The sequence below is a fragment of the Dipodomys spectabilis genome, unplaced genomic scaffold (assembly GCF_019054845.1).
Source record: "Dipodomys spectabilis isolate Male_0828 unplaced genomic scaffold, ASM1905484v1 ptg000478l, whole genome shotgun sequence".
NCBI lineage: Eukaryota > Metazoa > Chordata > Mammalia > Rodentia > Heteromyidae > Dipodomys > Dipodomys spectabilis.
Window position 1 is genome coordinate 375,413 of NW_024871155.1, and position 20,204 is coordinate 395,616.

Sequence of the window (20,204 nt, forward strand, 5' to 3'; positions counted from 1 at the left end):
GGCCCCGGGACTGGCCGGCGGAATCTACCTTACGCGCCCCACCAGCCGCCGTCTATGGAGCGGGGCTTGGGCCAGGGAGTCTGGACACCGCGGCCTACTGAGCACACACACACACACAGGTCCTGATCACAGCTTTATTGGGGTGCTAGTTATGGTTCCCCAAGAGCTACAGGGCTTCACCACCTGATCTGGACCCCAGGGGGCCTTCTCCAGGCAGGGCAAATATGGGCACAAATCCCCGCAGCTATGCACTGACAGCAGGTTCCAGTTCTGGTTTTTTCCCTGGCCCCAGTGTGGCAGGCAGTGCCCAGGGGCATGTGCCCCGCTTCTCCCCCCGCCGCCCCCACGCTGGGGCCGTGAGGCGCTGATTCTAAACAGAGGCCCTCCCTCGCTGACACCCTCGGGTGGAGACCAGCCCTTGCCCCACCAACTCCTGCAAGTCCAGGGTGCCAGTCCACCCCCGTGCCTGCACCCCTCAAGAAGCCGGCCTGTCCTTCATGGGCACAGCACAAGGACACCTGAGTCCTGAATAAGGCTTTAAGCACAAGCCCCAGGTCCTTTGCAGGGTGGGGCCGGAACAGCTGGCGCTTCCGGCACAGCTGGGTGGGCCGGGGCCCCTCGGTGACCCCACAGGCAAGCTGGGTGGAGCCAGCCACCTTTTGGCATCTGCCTGATGACCGAAGTTCAGATGCTGGTGAGAACTGGAGCAGCCCGGGTGACGGCAGCGCGGATGGGCGGGAGTGGGGTGCGACCACAGGGGCAGTGGGCAAAAGCACCAGGCTCCCCTGGGCCCCCCCAAGACTGCTATATAAAAGCTGCACCCCGAGCATCTGGGCCCAGCCCAGCGGAAGCTGCAGGCAAGCGCACACTGGCTCGACCACAGAGTTGATGTCACCTGCTGCAGTCCTCTCTCCTGCCCCAGCGCCAGCTGCCCGCGCGGCCTCTGATGGAATGCAAAGACGAGAATGCCAGTCCTGCAGAGGCGAGGCCAAGCGCCAGTCCAGCGATGGAGGGGCCAGGGCAGTGCCCTCTGGTGGCCAGTCAAGTGTCTGGGGTTCAAGGAGGGGTGGGGGGAGGGGGACACAGAGTCACCACTGAGGCGTGGGCCATGTCACCAGGCCCCAAAGGCGCGAGCTGGAGCCGGGGCTGTAAACCTGAAACAGTCTGAGCTGCCTGTTCTGTAAACAAAGCCCCGCAAGTGCGGGCACAGAGCACGGTGGGGCCCGGGGCCTAGGCCGAGTGTAGCGGGATGACGAACTTGCAGCCGAAGGGCGAGTGGTAGCTGATGCCCGCCTCCTGGAACACCTGCTGCGGGATGCCGATGTCGCACAGGTAGACGCGGCCGGCGCGCTCCCCCAGCGGCAGCGGCAGCCCCAGCGCCAGGGACCACTTGGCGTCGATGCCCTGCTCCAGCTCGTGCACCGGCGGGTCAATGCTCAGCACCGGAGCCCGGTTCTGGTTGGCCCAGGCCACAGCCGCCTTGTACCAGGGCTGGTCCCGCAGGAAGGCGTTCTCGGGGCAGTCCAGGCAGTTGATGACCAGGTCCACGGGGCTGGTGGGCAGATCTGGGGGTGCAGAGAGAGCATGGGAAAGGAGCCAGAACAGAGCTCCACCAGGGCGGAGCCAGTGGTCCGAGCAGGGGAGCGGGGGGAAGAAGGGGGTCACTCCATGGCCCCTGACTCAGTGTCTTGGGGCCCTGTGCTCCCAGCACACGGAAGATGAGATCAGCCTCTCCTGACTCCCAAGGGCCTCTCCCCTTCTCAAGCCCAGACCTGTGACCCACAAACACCGTGAACGCCCCATCTCCTGACCCCTCCCAGTGTAAGCACCACAGAAAGCCAAGCCACAACTGAACCTAGCGCAGCAGCAGCCGTCCCAGAGGCAGGGAAAGGTGAGGCTCAGGGAGGAGGCGGCCAAGGGACTTGCAAGCACATTTGCTTTCCTGCCTGTCACCACTGGGGGCGCTGCTGGACAGGAAGCATGGCCTGCACCCAGGCCTCCCGAAGGGGCGCCAGCCCCGGCGCTCACCTTTGAGGCTGGACACCTGCTGGCCTTGGGTCTTGCTGAAGAGGGACAGCTCGTTGGTGATGGACTCCAGCATCTTGACGAAGTTGGGCAGGAAGAGGATGACCTGCACGTCGTGGTTGGCGAGGTGCCGCCCGCAGCTGATGCCCTGAGCGCCCTTCACATGCGGCCCACACAGCACGGCCACCGCCGGCCTCTGGTGCACATTCTTAGGATTCAACCTGGAGGGGGGACAGAGGCCATGACTGGCTGGGCACTGGAGGCTCAGATCTGAGGTCAAGGTTCAAAGCCAGCCTGGGCAGAAAAGTCCATGAGACATTTTTTTTTCCTGTGTCAGTCCTGAGCTTTTTTGCTCAAGACAAATGCTTGACCACTTGAGCCACAGCACCACTTCCAGCTTTTTTGAGTAGTTTACTAGACATAAGAGTCAGGCTGGGAAGGTGGTTCAGTGGTAGAGCACTTGCCTTGCATGCATGAAGCCCTGAGTTCAATTCCTCAGCAACACATAAGCAAAAAGAAAAAAAAAGCCGGAAGTGGCGCTGTGACTCAAGTGGTAGAGCGCTAGCTTTGAGGTGAGCTGAGGGACAGCGCCCAGGCCCAGAGTTCAGGCCCCACGACCAGACAAAGTCTCAGGGACTTTCCTGCCCATCTGGCTTCAAACCATGATCCTCAGATCTCAGCCTCCTGAGTAAACTAGATAATAGGCATGAGCCACCAGCGCCCAGCTGCATGAGACTATTATCTCCAATAAATCAGCAAAAAGCCAGAAGTAGAGCTATACAAGTTGTAGAACACCAGCCCTTAGCAGAAAAATGCAGGGACAGTGCCCAGATACTGAGTTCAAGCTCCAGAATAGGCAGCAGAAAGAGTGAAAAGAAAATAAAGCAGGGGCTGGGAAGGTGGCTCAGTGGTAGAGCGCTTGCCTTGCATGCATGAGGCCCTGGGTTCGATTCCTCAGCACCACATAAGAAAAAAGCCGGAAGTGGCGCTGTGGCTCAAGTGGTAGAGTGCTAGCCTTGAGCTGAAGAGCTGAGGGACAGCCCCAGGCCCAGAGTTCAGGGCCCACGACCGGACCCAAAAAAAAAGAAAAGAAAGCAGCAGGCGCCTGTGCTTCTCCCAGGACACTCAGCTGCGCACTGGAACTGGGTTGTAGGAGGCCTCGGGCCGCAACTCCCCATCCACTCAAGGCCGCTTCCGAGCCAGCGCTCCGGGGACCGCAGCAGGGACTGTGTGAAGGCCACGGGAAAAGCTGCCCGGCCTGCGGCACGCTCCAAGCCGCAAGATTCGCACTGGGTTCCATTCACGCGGTGAGGAGCCCGTGGCGAGCTGCGGCACGCGCACGGGAGGGCTCACCTGTTGGGGCCCCCGAGGAGGGTGAGCGCCATCTGGCTGGCGCACACGCCGGTCATCTCCAGCCTCCGCTCCAGCGTCAGCCCGTGCTTCTCAGCCACTGATAGCAGCTTCTTGTGCAGCTCGTACGAGACGCTGGGCACCACCAGGCCCGAGTCTGTGGCGAGAGAGCAGCAAGGCATGGGCGCGTGGCCATGTACACTGCACCCCAACACCACCACCCTCGCCGCCGGCCCTCATGAAGGCGCTGCCCCACCCGTCCCTCCACACCTCAGCCTGAGCGTGGCTGGGATGGCAGGCGGAGCCGCTGGCGCCCGGCTGGCAGAATCACCATGTGAGCATGAGCGACTGCAGCGGCCGCTGTGGCGGGTGGCGCCCGGCCGGGCACCGGCTCTGTTTAGGGCAGTGCATGGGGCACGAGGGCTCCTCACACTTTCCAAACCACCAATCACGGCCGGCTGCATACTGAGCTGCTGCTGCTGCACGTTGTGCGGCAGCAACTGATATCGGCCGACCCTGCGACCTGCCCCAGCCACCGACACCCCCAGACCCACACACATGCCCACATACACCCCCAGAAGCACGCCCAGAGTGCTTCCTAGATGTGCACATTCATCCCCAGATCCACCCGAACTCTCTCTCTCTGGGCCAGTACGGGGCTTGGATCGAGGGCTTTGCCTGGCTCAGCCTGCTTGCTCTGCTGGCGCTCTACCCCTGGAGCCATGCCGCCAGTCTAGCTTTTTTGTTGCTTCATTGGAAATGGAGTCTCACCTTCCTGTAGCGCTTAAGGTTGAGCCCACAGCTTGATGCACACTAGCCAAGCATGCCACCACCACGCCACGCTGCCGCACCACCATGCAGGCCACCACCCACGCCACACGCCAGTCGCGCGTCACACAGACGCAGCAGCACCGCCCCGCCCCGAGCTGTCCCTAAGCACTGCGTTTGGAATTTGAAGTAATGAGTGGAAAGTCTTTGGAAGCTTCCCGCCCCCCTGTGTTCTCTGGGCCCCTCACTGAGTGCACAGCGCTCACACTGAGGACACACACGTGTGCACACGCACATCTGTCCCCACAGAATTTCGAGGTCCAAGTCCGGATCCTGGGAGCCTGATCGGTAGGGGGAGCGCACAGGGGAACCAGACACTGTCCGCCGGAGAGGCGCGCAGAGCGGCCGCGGCCCGTGCCTGCGGAAACAGCCGCCCCGTCCAAGGACCCAAGAGCGTTGCACAGATCCGCATCTGCCTCCGGAGCGTCCTGCACCGGCAGCCAGCACCGCGCGGAGCAGCCTCCACGGGCCACTTCTGGAGGACGAGATGCGATCAGAACCACGCAGCTCCGCCCCGGAGCCCAGCCTGCCCTGGACGCACCCACAGCGGCCAGGGAAAGCCTTGGCCACCGCAGGCTTCACAGCCGCATCAGGAAAAATGGAGAATGGCGCTTGAGCCACAGCGCCTCATCTGGCTCTTTTGTGCTTGGTTAGAGATGAGTCCCACAGACTTTCCTATCAGGGCTGGCTTTGAACTGTGATCCTCAGCTCTCAGCTCCTGAGGAGCTGTGGTTTTATCTTCTATTGTAACTTGCCGAGGCTGGAGCCTGCAGCTGGGCAGCCATGCACGCCATGCACGGAAGGAATCAGTGGGAAAGACAGAAGTCGCTCCATCCACTCCAAGCAGTGCAGGAAGGGCCTCGGGCGTCAGCCTCTCCACTGGGGACACAGAGGAAACCACACTGCCCAGCGCTGCTGGCCGTCCCTACGCGTGTCACAGGCCACACACAAGGGCCAAGGACAAGACCACCGCATGTGCTGAGCTGTGTCAGCAGCCGTTACAGGACAGGAGTCCCGTGAGAAGAGAACTTCCACTTCCATCATGAAAATCCAGCCAGGCAGGGTGGCTCACGCCTGTAATCCTACTCAAAAGAGCCCAAGATCAAGAGAAGCATGTTTGATGTGAACCTGGTCAAAAGTGCATGAGAGCCGGGCGCCGGTGGCTCACGCCTGTCATCCTAGCTACTCAGGAGACTAGACTTGAAGATGGGAGTTCAAAGCCAGCCTGGGCAGGAAAGTCCACGAGACTCTTCTCTCCAATAAAGCATTAGAAAACCAGAAGTGGCGCTGTGGCTCAAGTGGTAGAGCGCTCACCTTGAGCTGAAGAGCTGAGGGACAGCGCCCAGGCCCAGAGTTCAAGCCCCATGACCAAAAAAAAAAAAAAATGCATGAGACCCCGTGTCAACGGGCAGTGGTATGTGCCTGTCGGCCCAGCTAAAAACGCCAAGTATAAATAAGAGGACTGCAGTCCAGGCTGACCTGAGCACACAGCTAGATCCTATCTCAAAAATAAGCAAAGGAAAAAGGGCTGGGGCTGGAAGCATAGCTCAACTGAAAGACGCCTATCCAGCAGAAGAGGCTCTGGGTTCAAACCTAGTACCACACTCACACTCAAAACAGCAGTATGGCTACGCACTGGCTCCCACCTGTCATCCCAGCTACTCAGGCAACTGAGACCTGAGGACGATGGTTTGAAGCCAGCCCGGGCAGCAAAGTCCATGAGGCTATCTCCAATTAACTAGCAAAAAGCCAGAAGTGGAGGTGTGGCTCCAGTGGCAGAGCACTGGCCTTGAACACAAAAGTTCAGGAACAGGGCCCAGGCCCTGAGCTCTAGCCTAGGACTGACCCACAAACACACAAAGCACGGAGGAAACAGAAGTCAACCATTGTTACACTCCCAGGCCTCCGTGACTACCAACACACTACCTTGCCACCTCGTGACTCGAGCCAGCCAAACGCTCGGCCATCCTGCGAGGCCTCAAGGAGACCAGGACAAGCGGGGAAACCGAGCCTCCATCTCCGTCATCACTTCTGGGTACCACGCAGAGGCGGCAGCAGGAAGGCGGCGTGAGAGCCCATCCAACGGCCTGACCTGGGCGTCCGTGCTCCCCACAGATCCGACCACCTGATCGAGGCGTCCACCATCCCTACGGATCCCATACCGGATCTGGGAGTGTGTGTGTCTACTCCTCGCAACTGGGCAAACGCTAAGCACGCAAAGGCCGGCGGGCCGGCGCTCACCGGTGCAGAACTCCCTGCCGCCGCGGTGGGGCACAGTGATGCGGCGGTAGACGATGGGCTCGGCCTCCAGGATGTTCTCGTCGTGCCGGTACCGCGTGGGCCTCTCGCTCGGGACGCCCCGGGAGCGGGTGCCCCCCCGCCTCTCGTACGTGTCGATCTCCTCGAACACAGCCGCCTTGTCGAAGAGGGCCAGGTTCCCCTCGAAGTCGAAGTCCGTGTCCGGGATCTCGTCGATGTCGTCCCCGAAGCACTCATCGTCCTTGCTCTTCATCTGGCCATTCTTCAGGCCGCTTTTCTTTGGCGTGGCCTGGCTCGGGTGTCGGCTACTAGATGACCCTGGAGGAGGATCCCGTGGGTCAGTGCCAGATACAAGTGGGAAATGGGGACAGTGCAGTAATAATCACGGGAAGGGAAGCGGTTCTGAAACCTGCAAGTAGCAAAAACCAGCACAAACCCCGTAAGATAGCCCATGTCAGACATCGTCCAACCACCGCCAAGGAACACAGAATGGACAGCCCATGGCCCTGGCTGGGCACCATGGCTCATCCCTGTAATCCTCGCTGCTCAAGAGGATAAGACCTGGAGATCAGCTCAAAGCCAGCCTAGCCAGACAAGTCTGTGGCTCTTCTCCAACCAACTAGCAAAATGCTGAATGGGAGGCATGGCTCAGATGGTAGAATGTCAGCCTCAACTGGCAGTGTCAGCCATGAGCAATCAACTAAGGGAGAGGGAATGAGAGGCCCTGAGTTCAAGCCTCAATACCAGCACATAAGACAAAAAAACTACTGTTTCCTAGCAAGGGAGCATCTTCTCATCGTATGACGGAGCTCTCCAGATCCCTCTCTCTCTGTGGCTGCACAGATGATAGATTACACCACAGGAATGTGTGCGCACGCCTCAGCCTCCTGATGCACGTTTCCGCCTCACACTGGCACAGCCACCAGCACGTGCCTCTCACCACACTGCCCTGTTGAGGAAGCCAAGTTCTTGTTCTCACCCTAAGGAGCTTCTATACCCACAGATGGCAGAGTCCACGCCATTCACACCTCTCACCCACGTCTAGCCTGGTAGACCACAAGTCTCTGCTAAATTTGGAGATCCAAACAGATGCATCAAAACACAAGATGAGGGGCTGGGAAGGTGGCTCCGTGGTAGAGTGCTTGCCTTGCACGCATGAGGCCCTGGGTTCGATTCCTCAGCACCACATAAGCTGAAAAAGCTGGAAGTGGCGCTGTGGCTCAAGTGGTAGAGCTCTAGCCTTGAGCTGAAGAGCTGAGGGACAGCGCCCAGGCCCAGAGTTCAGGCCCCAGACCAACAACAACAACAAAAAAAGAAATGCAAGCCGGGCGCTGGTGGCTCAAGCCTGTAATCCTAGCTACTCAGGAGGCTGAGATCTGAGGATCGCGGTTCAAAGCCAGCCCGGGCAGGAGAGACCGTGAGACTCCTATCTCCAGTAAACCACCAGAAAACCGGAAGTGGCGCTGTAGCTCAAGTAGTAGAGCGCTCGCCTTGAGCTGAAGAGCTGAGGGACAGCGCCCAGGCCCAGAGTTCAAGCCCCAGGACCGACCAAAAAAAAAAAAAAAGAAATGCCAGCAAGCTGCAAAGCACTGGTGCTCACGCCTGTAATCCTAGCTACTCAGGAGGCTGAGATCTGAGGATCACAGTCCAAAGCCAGCCCAGGCAGAAAAGTCCGTGAGACACTTATCTCCAATAAACCACTGGAAAACCGGAAGTGATGGTGTGGCTCAAGCGGTAGAGCGCTCGCCTTGAGCTGAAGAACAGTGCCCAAGCCCAGAGTTCAAGCCCCATGATCACCAAAAAAAAAAAAAAAAAAAGGGCAGCAGGAAAAAGTGGAGAACAACAATGCAGGTGGACACTGGGTGCCAATGGCTCACGCCTGAGATCCTAGCTACTCAGGAGACTGAGATCTGAGTATCGTGGTTCAAAGCCAGTCCAGGCAGGAACGTCCATGACACTCTCATCTAATTAGCCACCAGAAAACCAGAAGTGGTGCTGTGGCTCAGGTGGTAGAGGGCTCACCTTGAGTAGAAGAGCTCAGGGACAATGCCTAAGGCTCAGAATTCAAGCCCCACAACCAACAAAAAAAGAATGCAGGTGGGCATTGGGGGCTAGGGTTTCAAGGCAGGTGCAGACATGCACAACACCAACACACATGAAGTAAACACAACTACATGGGGAGACGAAACACATAACCACTGCACACCACCACACACAGAAGAAAGGGCCGGGGGAGAAGCGATGGCTCACAGGAAACCCAGCTCCACAGGCCAGGAGACAGATCCACAAGGACGCTCACGTCTGTCAGTGCAGCTACTTGGGGGGGCTGAGATCTGAGGGTGATGGTTCAAAGCCAGCCTGGGCAAGAAAGTCCATGAGACTCTTACCTCCAATAAGCTAGCAAAAACAAAAAGCCAAAAACGGAGCTGTGGCTCAAGTGGTGGAGCACTAGCCTTGAGCAAGAGTAGCTCAGAACAAGCACACAGGCCCTGAGTTCAAAAAAAAATACAAATAAAGAAAGATCCCAGAATAAAGAGCCGAGCACCGCAGGCCCTGAGTTCCAGCTCTCCCCGGTCTCCTGGCATCCGCCCTGCCACACCGCCACCCGCTCTGGCAAGCTCACAGCTGTCAGCAGCAGGCCGATGGCAATGTGCAGCATTGATTGCTGGAGAGAACGTGAATGCACGGTGCACGACTCCTGAAGGTGGAAGAAGAAAAGCGGGTAGCTGGTGACCCCTTTGCGCCACGCCATACAAACCAACGGCTACTGGGGGGAAAGAGGGAAAAAAAACACTCCTTGGGAATTTCAAGTGCAGAGAAAAGCAGAGGAGACATGCACCAGGGCAGGGAAAGATGGAGGACAGCAGGCTAGACGCTCGGCTGTGCTGATCCACTTGCGCGCGCGCACACGCACACACGCACACACGCACACACACACACACACACACACACACACACACACACACACACACACACACACAGAGCCGAGTGAGCAAGCTGGCTGTGGCCGTTGGAGGGCGAAGGCTCTGGGGATGACAGGGAGCCAGCATGCAGCCACGGGAGGGGGCTAGGCGCATCCTGTGCCACTTTCCTGCCAGCCTCTGGCACAGAGGCTTTGGAGCAGGCAGGGCGTCTGGTACTAGCCCATCGTTGTGCAACCCTCATGTGCTTATTCATGGATTTGCCACACGTGTTGTAACGGAGACCTCCGTCCTGCACTCTGCACGTGACAGGGCGCACTGCACACGTGTCCCACACAGTCTAGCGACCCCAGGCCTCCAGAAGGCACCTGTGCACACAACACTCGGTGATGACCTCCCACGTTCCAGGAAGCACACCCAGAGAAACAAAGTCAGGAGGGTCACGGAACCTGGGCAGAACAGGACATGACATTAGATGGGGGATCCCCAAAGCCAGGCACGCTCACTCTGCCCCTTCCGCCATGAAGGCAGAACTGCACCCCATTCCATCTCCTGGAGGAGCAGCGGCAGGGAAATCCGTGGAATCCGGACAAGGTCGTGGACAGAACCCTGCCTACATCCAAATGTGTTCCACGCCAGCCTCCACCTTCCATGTTCTTCAGGGCAGTTCACAGCAACTCCAGTCACACATCTTAGTCACGTGATTCCAGAGGGATCACCTCTCAGCTGCCCCTGACACCAGGTTTAGCTCTGACACAGGATTTAAGCCTGCTTTGCCCTTATACAGAGATCTATGCTCTTTTCTGACTTTTTGGTGGCACCAAGGGTTTGACCACACCTCCAGTCCTCTTCTGCACTTGGTATTTAAAACAGGGTCTTGCTTTCTGCACAGGTCTTTGCCTGGATTACGATCCTCCTATTTTATACTTCTAGCTGCAGCTGGGATGGCAAAGCATGTGCCACCATGCCCAGCTTCTTCCATTGAGATGGGAGTCTCAAAAACATTTTTGCCTAGACCTAAAATTGCAATCCTTTTGATCTCAGCCTCCTGTATAGCAGCGGGATTATCTGTGTGAGCCACCGTGCCCAAGTCACAAACCCATAGTCTTTGTTAGTCCTGGGTTTTGAACACAAGACACTGTTCTTTTACTCTACCACTTGAGCCACCACACCACACCACTTGCGGCTTTTTCTGTTTATGTGGTACTGACAAGCCGTGGCTTCATGCATGCTAAGCAAGCACTCTACCACTAAGCCCCATCCCCAGGCCCAACAGTCTTTTTGTTGGGGGAATGCCTCTGCTTTTTCACCCAAGGCTAGCACTCTACCACTTGAGCCACAGCTGAACTTCCAGCTTTTGGGTAGTTAACTGGAGATAAGAGTCTCAGATGTTCCTACCTGGGCTGGCTTTGAACCGTGATCCTCAGATCTCAAGTCTCCTGCGCGGCTAGGATTATAACTGAGAGCCACCAGTGTCTGGTAGGTGGTACTGGGTTTTGAACTTGGAGCCTTGTGCTTACTGGCAGGTGCTCTACCATCTGAGCCATGCCGAGCTAGCAATAACTTTTTCCTTTCCCACTGGTTGTTCATTAGGTGCTATCAGTTCTGGAAGGGGCAGATTTCACAGTTACCTTTCCATATATTTACAATGTATTTTAAGGAATGTCACCTCCTCTATCACTCTCCCCGCTCCCTTCGACTAAGAATTTTTTCAAAGTACAATCCTATTCATTTAAGGAGCACAACGGCAAGTCTGTCCTGCTTCACAACGAGCACACAACCAAACACGTCACAAAGATCACCAAGCCTAGCCAGTCCTGGCGGACCCCTGATGACTCCAAGTGGGCACACAGCAATCAGCAAGCCATGACGCTTGCGTGGGGACAGCACTGCACACCACCTCGCGGCCTACTGAAGAAGGAAACACAGGACACTGGAACGAAAGCCAATTCCTCCCCAGGCACTTGCTCTCTGAAGGATGGGGTCAGGTAACAGGCAAAAGACACTCAAGAGTTCCCTGAAGAACTCCAGTGCACGCTCAGCCACACAGCACTGCCATCACTGGTTAGACTTAAACAACACTATAGTGGGTGATGAGTCAATGAACATTAGATAGCTGACATTTCCTGAAGAAGAGAGGGGAGGGTCCGGGCATGCTCGTGTGACCTCCACCAGCCCAGCATCCCGAGGATGCCCTGGAGTGACTGAACCATGCTATCTTTGTACCCTTTTACTTTCTTTCTTTTCTTTTTGGCAGTCCTGGGGCTTGAACTCTGGGCCTAGGCACTGTCCCCGAGCTGCTTCTGCTCAAGTCTAGTGCTCTATCACTTATGTCACAGCGCCACTTCCGGCCTTTTCTGAGTTTATTGGAGATCATAGTTTCCTGGACTTTCCTGCCCGGGCTGCCTTCAAACTGCAAACTTCAGTCCTTAAATCTCAGCCTCCTGAATCGCTAGGATGACAGACATGAGCCACCAGAGCCGGGCTCCTTGTCCCCTTTTTATAACTCGAGTGCTAGTGGTAAAGGATGTGCAGCCCGAGAGGTGAGATGAAGCAAGGAGTGGCTCACACGAGTTGTGCCGGCGGCGGAAGCTCTTGGCCTGGCTCAGGGACTCCACGTGCCGGTCCACGTAGCTCCTGGAGCACTGCTGCTGAGGGGAGATGGCCACGTCCTGGCTCCTGGCGTCTGTCCTCTTTGGGATGTTCTGGGGCGCACTGCTGGAAGAGGCTGGCTTCTTGACCAACTTGCCTGGGCCATTCTGGCTGATACCCATTTGGTATCCAACACCAGAGAGGCCTGATTCTGTCTGATGAAGGTCCCCAAAATGGTGGTTGTCTCCAGGACCCGGTATCTCCAAGATTTTTAGTTCTGTAATGTCACCTGCCCTAAAATACACAAAAGAGTCCAAGTCTCCAAATAGTGATAAAAAGAAAGCCATTGGGGCCAGTGACACACGGCCGCCCCTTAGCAGAACAGCATTCCAGCGATACCACAAGCAGAACTCAGAGAAAGTGGCAGAGCTCGTAGAGACACCAACATTCAATTCGTACAGCATGGACTTGTTTTCAAGAGTCTGCTGTTCATTATGATCACATTATCCCCTCAGACTTCCAGAATGTGTTCTGGCTTCTGCTTTTTGTTGTTGTTGCTGCACCAGTCCTGGGGCTTGAATTCAACGCCTGGACACTGTCCCTGAGCTTCTTTTGCTCAAGGCTAGCGCTCTACCACTTGAGCCACAGCGTCACATCTGGCTTTTTTGTTTATGTGGTACTGACGAGTGGAACCCAGGGGCTCATGCATGCTAGGCAATCACATCACTGAGCTACACTCCCAGCCTGGCTTCTGCTTTATTCATTTATTCTCTCAGTCGCTCAGTCAACAAACTGTGAACATACTATGTCTGCCTAGGCCAGGACAGCCATGCAAAGAGACAAAAGGCTGCCGGTGCCCACAGACCCATAAACACGAATACACAATCTGTGCAATGGCAGAAGGATGCACAGGTCACTAGAAAATCTAAAAGCAGCCAGGCACCGGTAGCTCACACCTGTCATCCTAGCTACTCAGGAGGCTGAGATCTGAGGATCACAATTCAAAGCCAGCCCATTCAGGAAAGGCCATGAGACTCTTATCTCCAATAAACCACTAGAAAATCGGAAGTGGCACTGTGGCTCAAATGGTAGAGCACTAGCCTTGAGCTGAAGAGCCGAAGGACAGCCCAGGCCCAGAGCTCAAGCCTCATGACCGACAAAAAAATAAAAAAAGAAAAGAAAAGAAAACTTAAAAGCAGTGGGGCATGGGTAGCTCAGGAAGCTGTGACCTGAAGACTGGTTTGAAGCCAACTCCCAGGCAGAAATAGTCTATGAGTTGTTGTTGCTGTTTTTATTTTTTGGGGGGTGGGGGTCATGGGGCTCAAACTCAGGGCCTGGGTGCTAGCTAGGATTACCGGCATGAGCCACCAGCACCCAGCAATCCCTGAGTTTTTTTGCTGAAGGCTAGCACTCTACCATTTTGAGCCTCAGCTCCATTTCCAATTTCTGGTGGTTAATTGGAGATAAGAGTCCCATGGCCTTTCCTGCCTGGGCTGGCTTTGAACCGTGATCCTCAAATTGCAGCCTTCTGAGTAGCTAGGATTACAGGCATGAGGCACCACGAGACTCTTATCTCTCAATTAGCCACCAAAAATGCTGCAAGTAGAGCTGTGCCTCAACTGATAAGAGCACTAGCCTTCAGCAAAAAAAATTCAGGGATTGCTGGGTGCAGGTGGCTGATGTCCATAATCCTAGCTACTCAGGAGGCTGAGGCTGAGGATCTAAGGATCACAGTTCAAAGCCAACTAGGGTATGAAAGTTTAGGAGATTTATCTTCAATAAATTACCAAAAAAGCCAGACTGTGACTCAAGTGGTAAAGCACTACTCTTAAGCCTAGGCCCTGAGTTCAAACTCCAGGAACAGCAAAAAAAAAAAAAAAAAAAGAGTTTATGGACAGCGACCAAGTCATGATTTTAAATCCAGTACTGGCATGCAAGCATGCTTATGTATACACACTACACACACACACACACACACACACACACACAGAGGCACACATAAACTATTATACCATTCTACAAAGAGACACTTTTATGCTGGGGAAGAAAATTGATAAGGATGTTTGATGTGAGAAAAATAATGCAAAATTTAGACTAAAAAACAAAAACTCTGAAAGCATGAAACCAAGGTTATGCTGAATTTAAATAACATCAGGTTGGGCTGGGAAGGTGGCTCAGTGGTAGAGCGCTTGCCTTGCATGCCTGAGGCCCTGGGTTCGATTCCTCAGCACCACATAAGCAAAAAGAAAAAAGCCGGAAGTGGTGCTGTGGCTCAAGTGGTAGAGCACTAGCCTTGAGCTGAAGAGCTGAGGGACAGCGCCCAGGCCCAGAGTTCAGGTCCCACAACTGGACCCCCCCCCAAAAAAATAAACAAATAAATAGTAACATAAGGTTGCGTGCCAGTCGGAGACGAGAGTGAGGAAATAAAAACAAGGGTGAGGACATCCTGGCTGCTCAGCTGAGCTGGTGATCAGCTGGTGTCCGTATCAGGTGTCCATGGGAGACAGCAGCTGAGCTCACACCCGTGCCTCCAGAGCTCACTGTTAACTACTCCTGCCAACCAGCCCCACCACACAGCCCCGGAGCGGAGGTCAGGCTGCCCCCACCACATGCAGGGACTCCATGGGGACTCACCTGAAGGTGACTTCTGGCACCAGACACTTTACTCCATTGTGGAAAGGCCTGGTGAGGGAAATGGTCTGGCTGACCTGGTCCACCGCTGACACTCTGCCCTGATAGACGCCCAAGCTGTCCCCGCAGTTGATGGACACGATACTGCCCAGCCAGTCTGTAGCCATGGTTCCCATGAGACCACGGAGAGGACAAGGAACCACTCCTGACACCTGGGGGAACAGACGCATCCCTGGTTAAATGAACAAATATTACATCAGGCTCTGGACCATCAGCTCCTGCACATCATTAGGTTATGAAGCATAAAAACCACAAAAATTTTTGGCAAGAATATGTACATTAATATTGCTAAACATAGCTGGGCGCCGGTGGCTCAATCCTAGCTACAAAGGAGGCTAAGATCTGAGGATCGAGGTTCAAAGCCAGCCCGGGCAGGAAAGTCCGTGAGACTCTTATCTCCAATAAACCACTAGAAAACCGGAAATGGCGTTGTGGCTCAAGTGGTAGAGCGCTCGCCTTGAGCTGAAGAGCGCAAGGACAGCGCCCAGGCCCAGAGTTCAAGCCACACGACCACCACCACCAACAACAAATATATATATATATATATATATATATATGTTACTAAATGTGTTCAAAAATGCAGTAATTGCTTTAAAGTGCATGCACGAAAGATAATATTGACCAGACAGCATTTCACTGAGACTATACTGAGACTATAACCCACTTGTATTTCAAAAAAACCTATTATCAAAATACTTTCGGGCTGGGAAGGTGGCTCAGTGGTAGAGCGCTTGCCTTGCATGCCTGAGGCCCTGGGTTCGATTCCTCAGCACCACATTAGCAAAAAGAAAAAAGCCAGAAGTGGCATTGTGGTTCAAGTGGTAGAACGCTAGCCTTGAGCTGAGGGACAGCACCCAGGCCCAGAGTTCAGGCCCCACGACCGGACCCCCCCCTCCAAAAAAAAAAACTTTCAAAGAGCCAGTGGCTATATATCTTAGCTACTCAAAAGGCTGAAATCTGAGAGTCATAGTTCGAAGCCAGCTGGACAGATAAAACTACAAGACTCAGCTGCTGGTTGCTAGTAACTCACACCTGTCATCCTAGCTACTTAGAAGGCTGAGATCTGAGGACAACGGTTTGAAGCTAGCCCAGGAAAGCCTATGAGGCTTCTTATCTCCACATCAAAAACCTCGGCAGAGGAGCTGTGGCTCAAGTGGTAGAGCACCAGCATTGACCAACAAAACTTAATGACAGCACTCTGGCCCTGACTTCAAGCCCCAAGACCAGCACCAAAAATAAATAAATGCTAAAGAATCACAACCATACACAGTATATTTTCTGTCTACAACAGAAACTTAGCTGACAGTAAGATGTTTATAAAATATTCTCAAATATCTGGATAAAATTAAGCAAGATATAATTGCTAACCATGCCTCTCTGGTGGCTGGGATTCAAATACAGGGTGTTGTGCAAGCTAGACATGCACTCTACAAGTAAGCTAAAACCCATATGCAGCAAGACATATGTAGTGGGGCTTGAACTCTGGGCCTGGACGCTGTCCCTCAGCTCTTCAGCTCAAGGCTAGCACACTACTACTCGAGCAACAGAGCCACTTCTGGTTTTCTGGTGGTTAACTGGAGATAAGAGAGTCTCAAGGACATTCCTGCCCAGTCTGGCTTTGAACTGCGATCCTCAGATCTCAGCCTCCTGAGTAACTAGGATCACAGACATGAGCCACTGGCACCTGGCTCCTTTAGCTTTTTTACTCAAGGCTGGAACTCTGCCACTTGAAGCACAACTCCATGTAAGGCTCTTCAGTGGTAAACTGGAGATACGTCTCATAGATATTTCATGCCCATGATGACTTCATACTGTAATCCTCAGATCTCAGCATTCTGAGTAGTTGGGACTACAGGCATGAGCACCAGCACCTGGTAACAGCCACTCAAACAAACTGGCATATACATGCCATGGGAGAAAAAAAGTACAAAGACCTTCCAATGATCAGACTGTATATAATGACATTTGTGTAATTTTCTTGTAATTTCTTAAAACAGTATGTGAGGGGGCTGAGAATGTGGCTTACTGGCAGAGTGCTTGCCTAGCATGCATGAAACCCTGGGTTCGATTCCTCAGTACCACATAAACAGAAAAAGGCAGAAGTGGTACTGTAGCTGAAGTAGTAGAGTGCTGGCCTTGAACAAAAGAAGCTCAGAGGCAGGGACTGGGTAGGTGGCTCAGTGGTAAAGTGCTTGCCTTGCATGCATGAGGCCCTGGGTTCGATTCCTCAGCACCACATAAGCAAAAGGAAAAAAGCCGGAAGTGGCGCTGTGGCTCAAGCGGTACAGCGCTAGCCTCGAGCTGAAGAGCTTAGGGACAGCACCCAGGCCTAGAGTTCGGCCCCCTGACCGGACCCCCCCCCAAAAAAAAAAAACACAAAAAAAAAGCTCAGAGACAGTGCCCAGACCCTGAATTCAAGCCCTAGGACTGGAGGGACAAAAACAAAACAAAAACTGCATATGATCTACAACTAACCTGAAATAAAAGTTTAAAACAAGTATGCCAAACAGGATGTTGGTGGCTAATACTTGTAATCCTACCAACTCAAGAGACTGAGATGTGAGGATTGTGCTTCAAAGCCAGCCTGGACAGGAAACCACCAAAAGCTGGGAGAGTTCAGCTGCGGCTCAAGTGGTGGTAACATTAGCATTGAGAAAAAAAAAAAAAAAACTTGGGGGATAGGGCCAGGCCCGAAGTGAAGCCCCAGGTTCATTACCAATAAAGAAAGAAAAGTGGAAGATATGAGAGGGTTTCATTAGTAGACACTACTGTCTACAGGGTTTCATTAGTAGACACTACTGTCTACAAACCATGGTGAGAAGCCACCAGTGCCTGGTTGTGCGTCTGTGTGCACACACACACACATGCACGGGCCAGTCCTAGAACTGGTGCTCTACCGCTTGGGCCACAGCTCTACTTCCTCCATTTCTAATAAGTAGCCAATCATCAATACCTCACAAAAGGTTCTGACGATAAGAACTAGCAGACCTGCAAGGGCGCCGAGATGCATCAAAGGGAAGTGGCCGGGATTCCACAGCTGTGCCCTGGCAGGTGATTTCTCGGCCACCTCCCCGTCTCCCCCTCACACCCCCCAGCTCACCCCCCTCCTCCGGCTTCGTGGCTGTCCGCGCTCTTCCCAGACACTGTGCAGCACTCAAAAGGGAAAGGCAAACGGAGAGCCGGGCGCCGGTGCTCACACCTGTAATCCTAGCTACCTGAGATCTGAGGATTGAGACTCGATGACAGCCGGGGCAGGAAAACCCGCCAGACTCCCCTTTCCAATTAGCCAAAAGGGGGCCGGGGGTGGGGAGGGGGGAAGGCTGGAAATGGAGCTGCGGCCCAAGTGGTGCGCTAGAGCAGCTCCGAACGAAAACGCTCAGCCAGACAGCCACGCCCGGAGCCCAAGTCCCAGCAGAGGCACCAAAACGAGGGGAAACTGAGGCAGGGAACGACGTCAGTCCCCCCCCCCCCACACTGGTGTGCGAGGACCCGGGGGCCGCCTCCGCTCCCAGGGCCCCGGGACCCCGGCTCAGTACCCCAATACCAGGTCCCCGGTAGCAGGCCCGGGACCCGCGCGCTCCGAGGCCCTCGGCTGCCGTCAAGGCCCACCAGGCCCGGCCTCCCCAGACGGCGGGACGCGAGCCCGCGGGAGCCCGGAAGCCCGCAGGGCCGCCGCCGCCGCGCTGGGCGTCCCGCTCGGCGCCGCCCGGCCCGGGGCTCCCCCGCGCACCTCACCGAGCCGACCTTGACGCGCGAAAACACCCACGGAGGGGCTCTGCGCACCTCGCCCACGGACGACGCCGCCGGAAACGCCCCCGCGCCCCACGCCGGCGCGCTCGCCGTCTGAGGTCACTTCCGCTGCGATTCGAGGGGCGGGGCGCGTGAGCGGAGGCAGGAGGGGGCGTGGCTACGTGGGAGGGGGCGAGGCTCAAAGGAGAGCGGGGCGGGGGAGTGGGCGGGACACGCTCTTGTGGGCGGGGCCGTGACTGGGCGGGGCGCGTCGTGGGGGCGGAGCTTTCCCAGGGGCGGGGCGCAAGATGGGGCGGAGGTGGGCGGGGCACGCGGGACATTTGAGCGGCGGGAAGCAGGCGGCGAGGGCGGGGCGCCGGAAGCCCACCAAGACCGCTCGGGTCCCTAGGTCCTGAGCTTGCTCCACGGAGTCTGCGCAGTAGGTCGCGTCCCATCTGGCATCCTGTCCTGCAAATCCGGGACAAACCTGCTTTCTGAGCCTGAGGACGTGACTCACGCCTGTCATCCCAGCTACTCGGGAGGCTGAGGTCTGAGGATCGCAGTTCAAAGCCAACTCGGGCAGGAAAGTCCCTGAGATGCTTAGTTCCCAGGAACCAGCAAAAAGCCAGCAGTGGAGCTTGTGGTTCAAGTGGTAGAGCACCAAGCCATGAGCAAAAAGAGCTCAGGGACAGCCCCAGGTCCTGAGAGCCACCCGCCAGTCATTTTCCTTTGCGTCTTTATATGCCTTCATAGTTAAAGTACTTGTTTGCTTGTTGGGTGGTTGGTGCCACTACTGGGGTTTGAACTCAGGGCCTGGTTTAGTCTATCCTGAACCCTAAGAGCTACTGCGCAGCAGCCACTGGTGGAATCAGACTCGCAGTTCAACTAAAGAAGAAGAGGTTCATTCTGGTTCAGGGGATGCTACCTCAATCAGTTCCATGTTGGCATCTGTGAAAGCTGGAATAAAATGGATGCATGTCCTCAGCCCTAACCTGATCCTTGCTCAGAAAGTGAACGGAGGAAGATCTGTGGTCACAGCGAATCAGACCATGTATGTCCAGATCCGAGGCTGTGATTCCCTTCCTCTCTGCGGACAGCAGTGTGGGAAGAAGGGGCAGCAGTGAAGTGACATTACCTGTCCTCCAGACTCACTGCCAGACAGCAAGGACCTCACCTCTTGATTGACAGCTCTCTTCCTTCTCCCCACTAGGAAGCCCCGCCCAAGACTGGACCACCCCCCTTCTGCCCCCAGGTACACACACAGATGAGCAATGAGTTCATTTAAGATTCAAAAACTCCAGTTTTTGCAGTTTCCAGATAATGTTTTTATTTAGCTTATGTAAAAGTTTCCTGCACATTTTTGTTTTCTTTTCCTTTTCTCTGTGTGTGTGTGTGTGTGTGTGTGTGTGTGTGTGTGTGTGTGTGCGTGCGTGCCAGTCCTGGGCTTGAACTCAGAACCTAGATGCTGTCCCTGACCTTTCCTGCAAATGCCTTCATGATTGGGTTAGAGTTCACTATTGCACTAAGGAAGTGGTTTCAAAGCACTTAGGCAGGATATATGAAAGCATGCAAACACACTACAGATCAGAATTCTAAAAGCCAACCCTGTGTACAAACTTTTTTTTTAAGTATAGACATTTTAGCTGGGTGCCAATGGCTCACACTTATAATCCTAGTTACTTAAGAGGTTGAGATCTGAGAATCACAATTCAAAGCCAGCCCAGGCAAGAAAGCCCACCAGACTCTTATCTCCAATGAACCACCGGAAAACTGGAAGTGGTGCTGTGGCACAAAGTGATAGAACTCTAG

The 20,204-nt window shown here is 54.9% G+C and overlaps 1 protein-coding gene across 4 annotated transcripts; it reads right to left on the reverse strand.

Moving 5' to 3' along the window:
- Positions 1-120: 120 nt before the first annotated feature.
- On the reverse strand, positions 121-18,474 carry Edc3 (enhancer of mRNA decapping 3). Of its 4 annotated transcripts, none has more exons than XM_042668855.1 (7): positions 18,397-18,474; positions 14,610-14,818; positions 11,953-12,269; positions 6,445-6,780; positions 3,379-3,532; positions 2,029-2,246; positions 121-1,565 (listed from the first exon to the last, which is right to left on the reverse strand). In XM_042668855.1, the coding sequence occupies exons 2-7, from the start codon at positions 14,780-14,782 to the stop codon at positions 1,231-1,233; spliced, it is 1,533 nt and encodes a 510-aa protein (XP_042524789.1). In that variant the 5' UTR covers positions 14,783-14,818; positions 18,397-18,474; the 3' UTR covers positions 121-1,230. The 4 variants fall into 4 exon arrangements, with proteins under 4 accessions (XP_042524789.1, XP_042524790.1, XP_042524791.1 ...); XM_042668856.1 differs by having other exon boundaries at positions 18,411-18,448; XM_042668857.1 differs by having other exon boundaries at positions 18,402-18,448.
- Between the last annotated feature and the right edge of the window lie 1,730 nt (positions 18,475-20,204).

What these genes read in the sequence shown, in the direction of transcription:
- Edc3 (XM_042668853.1), bottom strand. Translation starts at nt 14,836, where the DNA reads ATGCGTCTGTTCCCCCAGGTGTCAGGAGTGGTTCCTTGTCCTCTCCGT. An exon ending in GTGCCAGAAGTCACCTTCAG is followed by an intron (nt 12,270 to 14,609) that starts GTGAGTCCCCAT and finishes TGTGTATTTTAG; the next exon opens with GGCAGGTGACATTACAGAAC. An exon ending in CTCCTCGGGGGCCCCAACAG is followed by an intron (nt 2,247 to 3,378) that starts GTGAGCCCTCCC and finishes TCCCCCCTCCAG; the next exon opens with GTTGAATCCTAAGAATGTGC.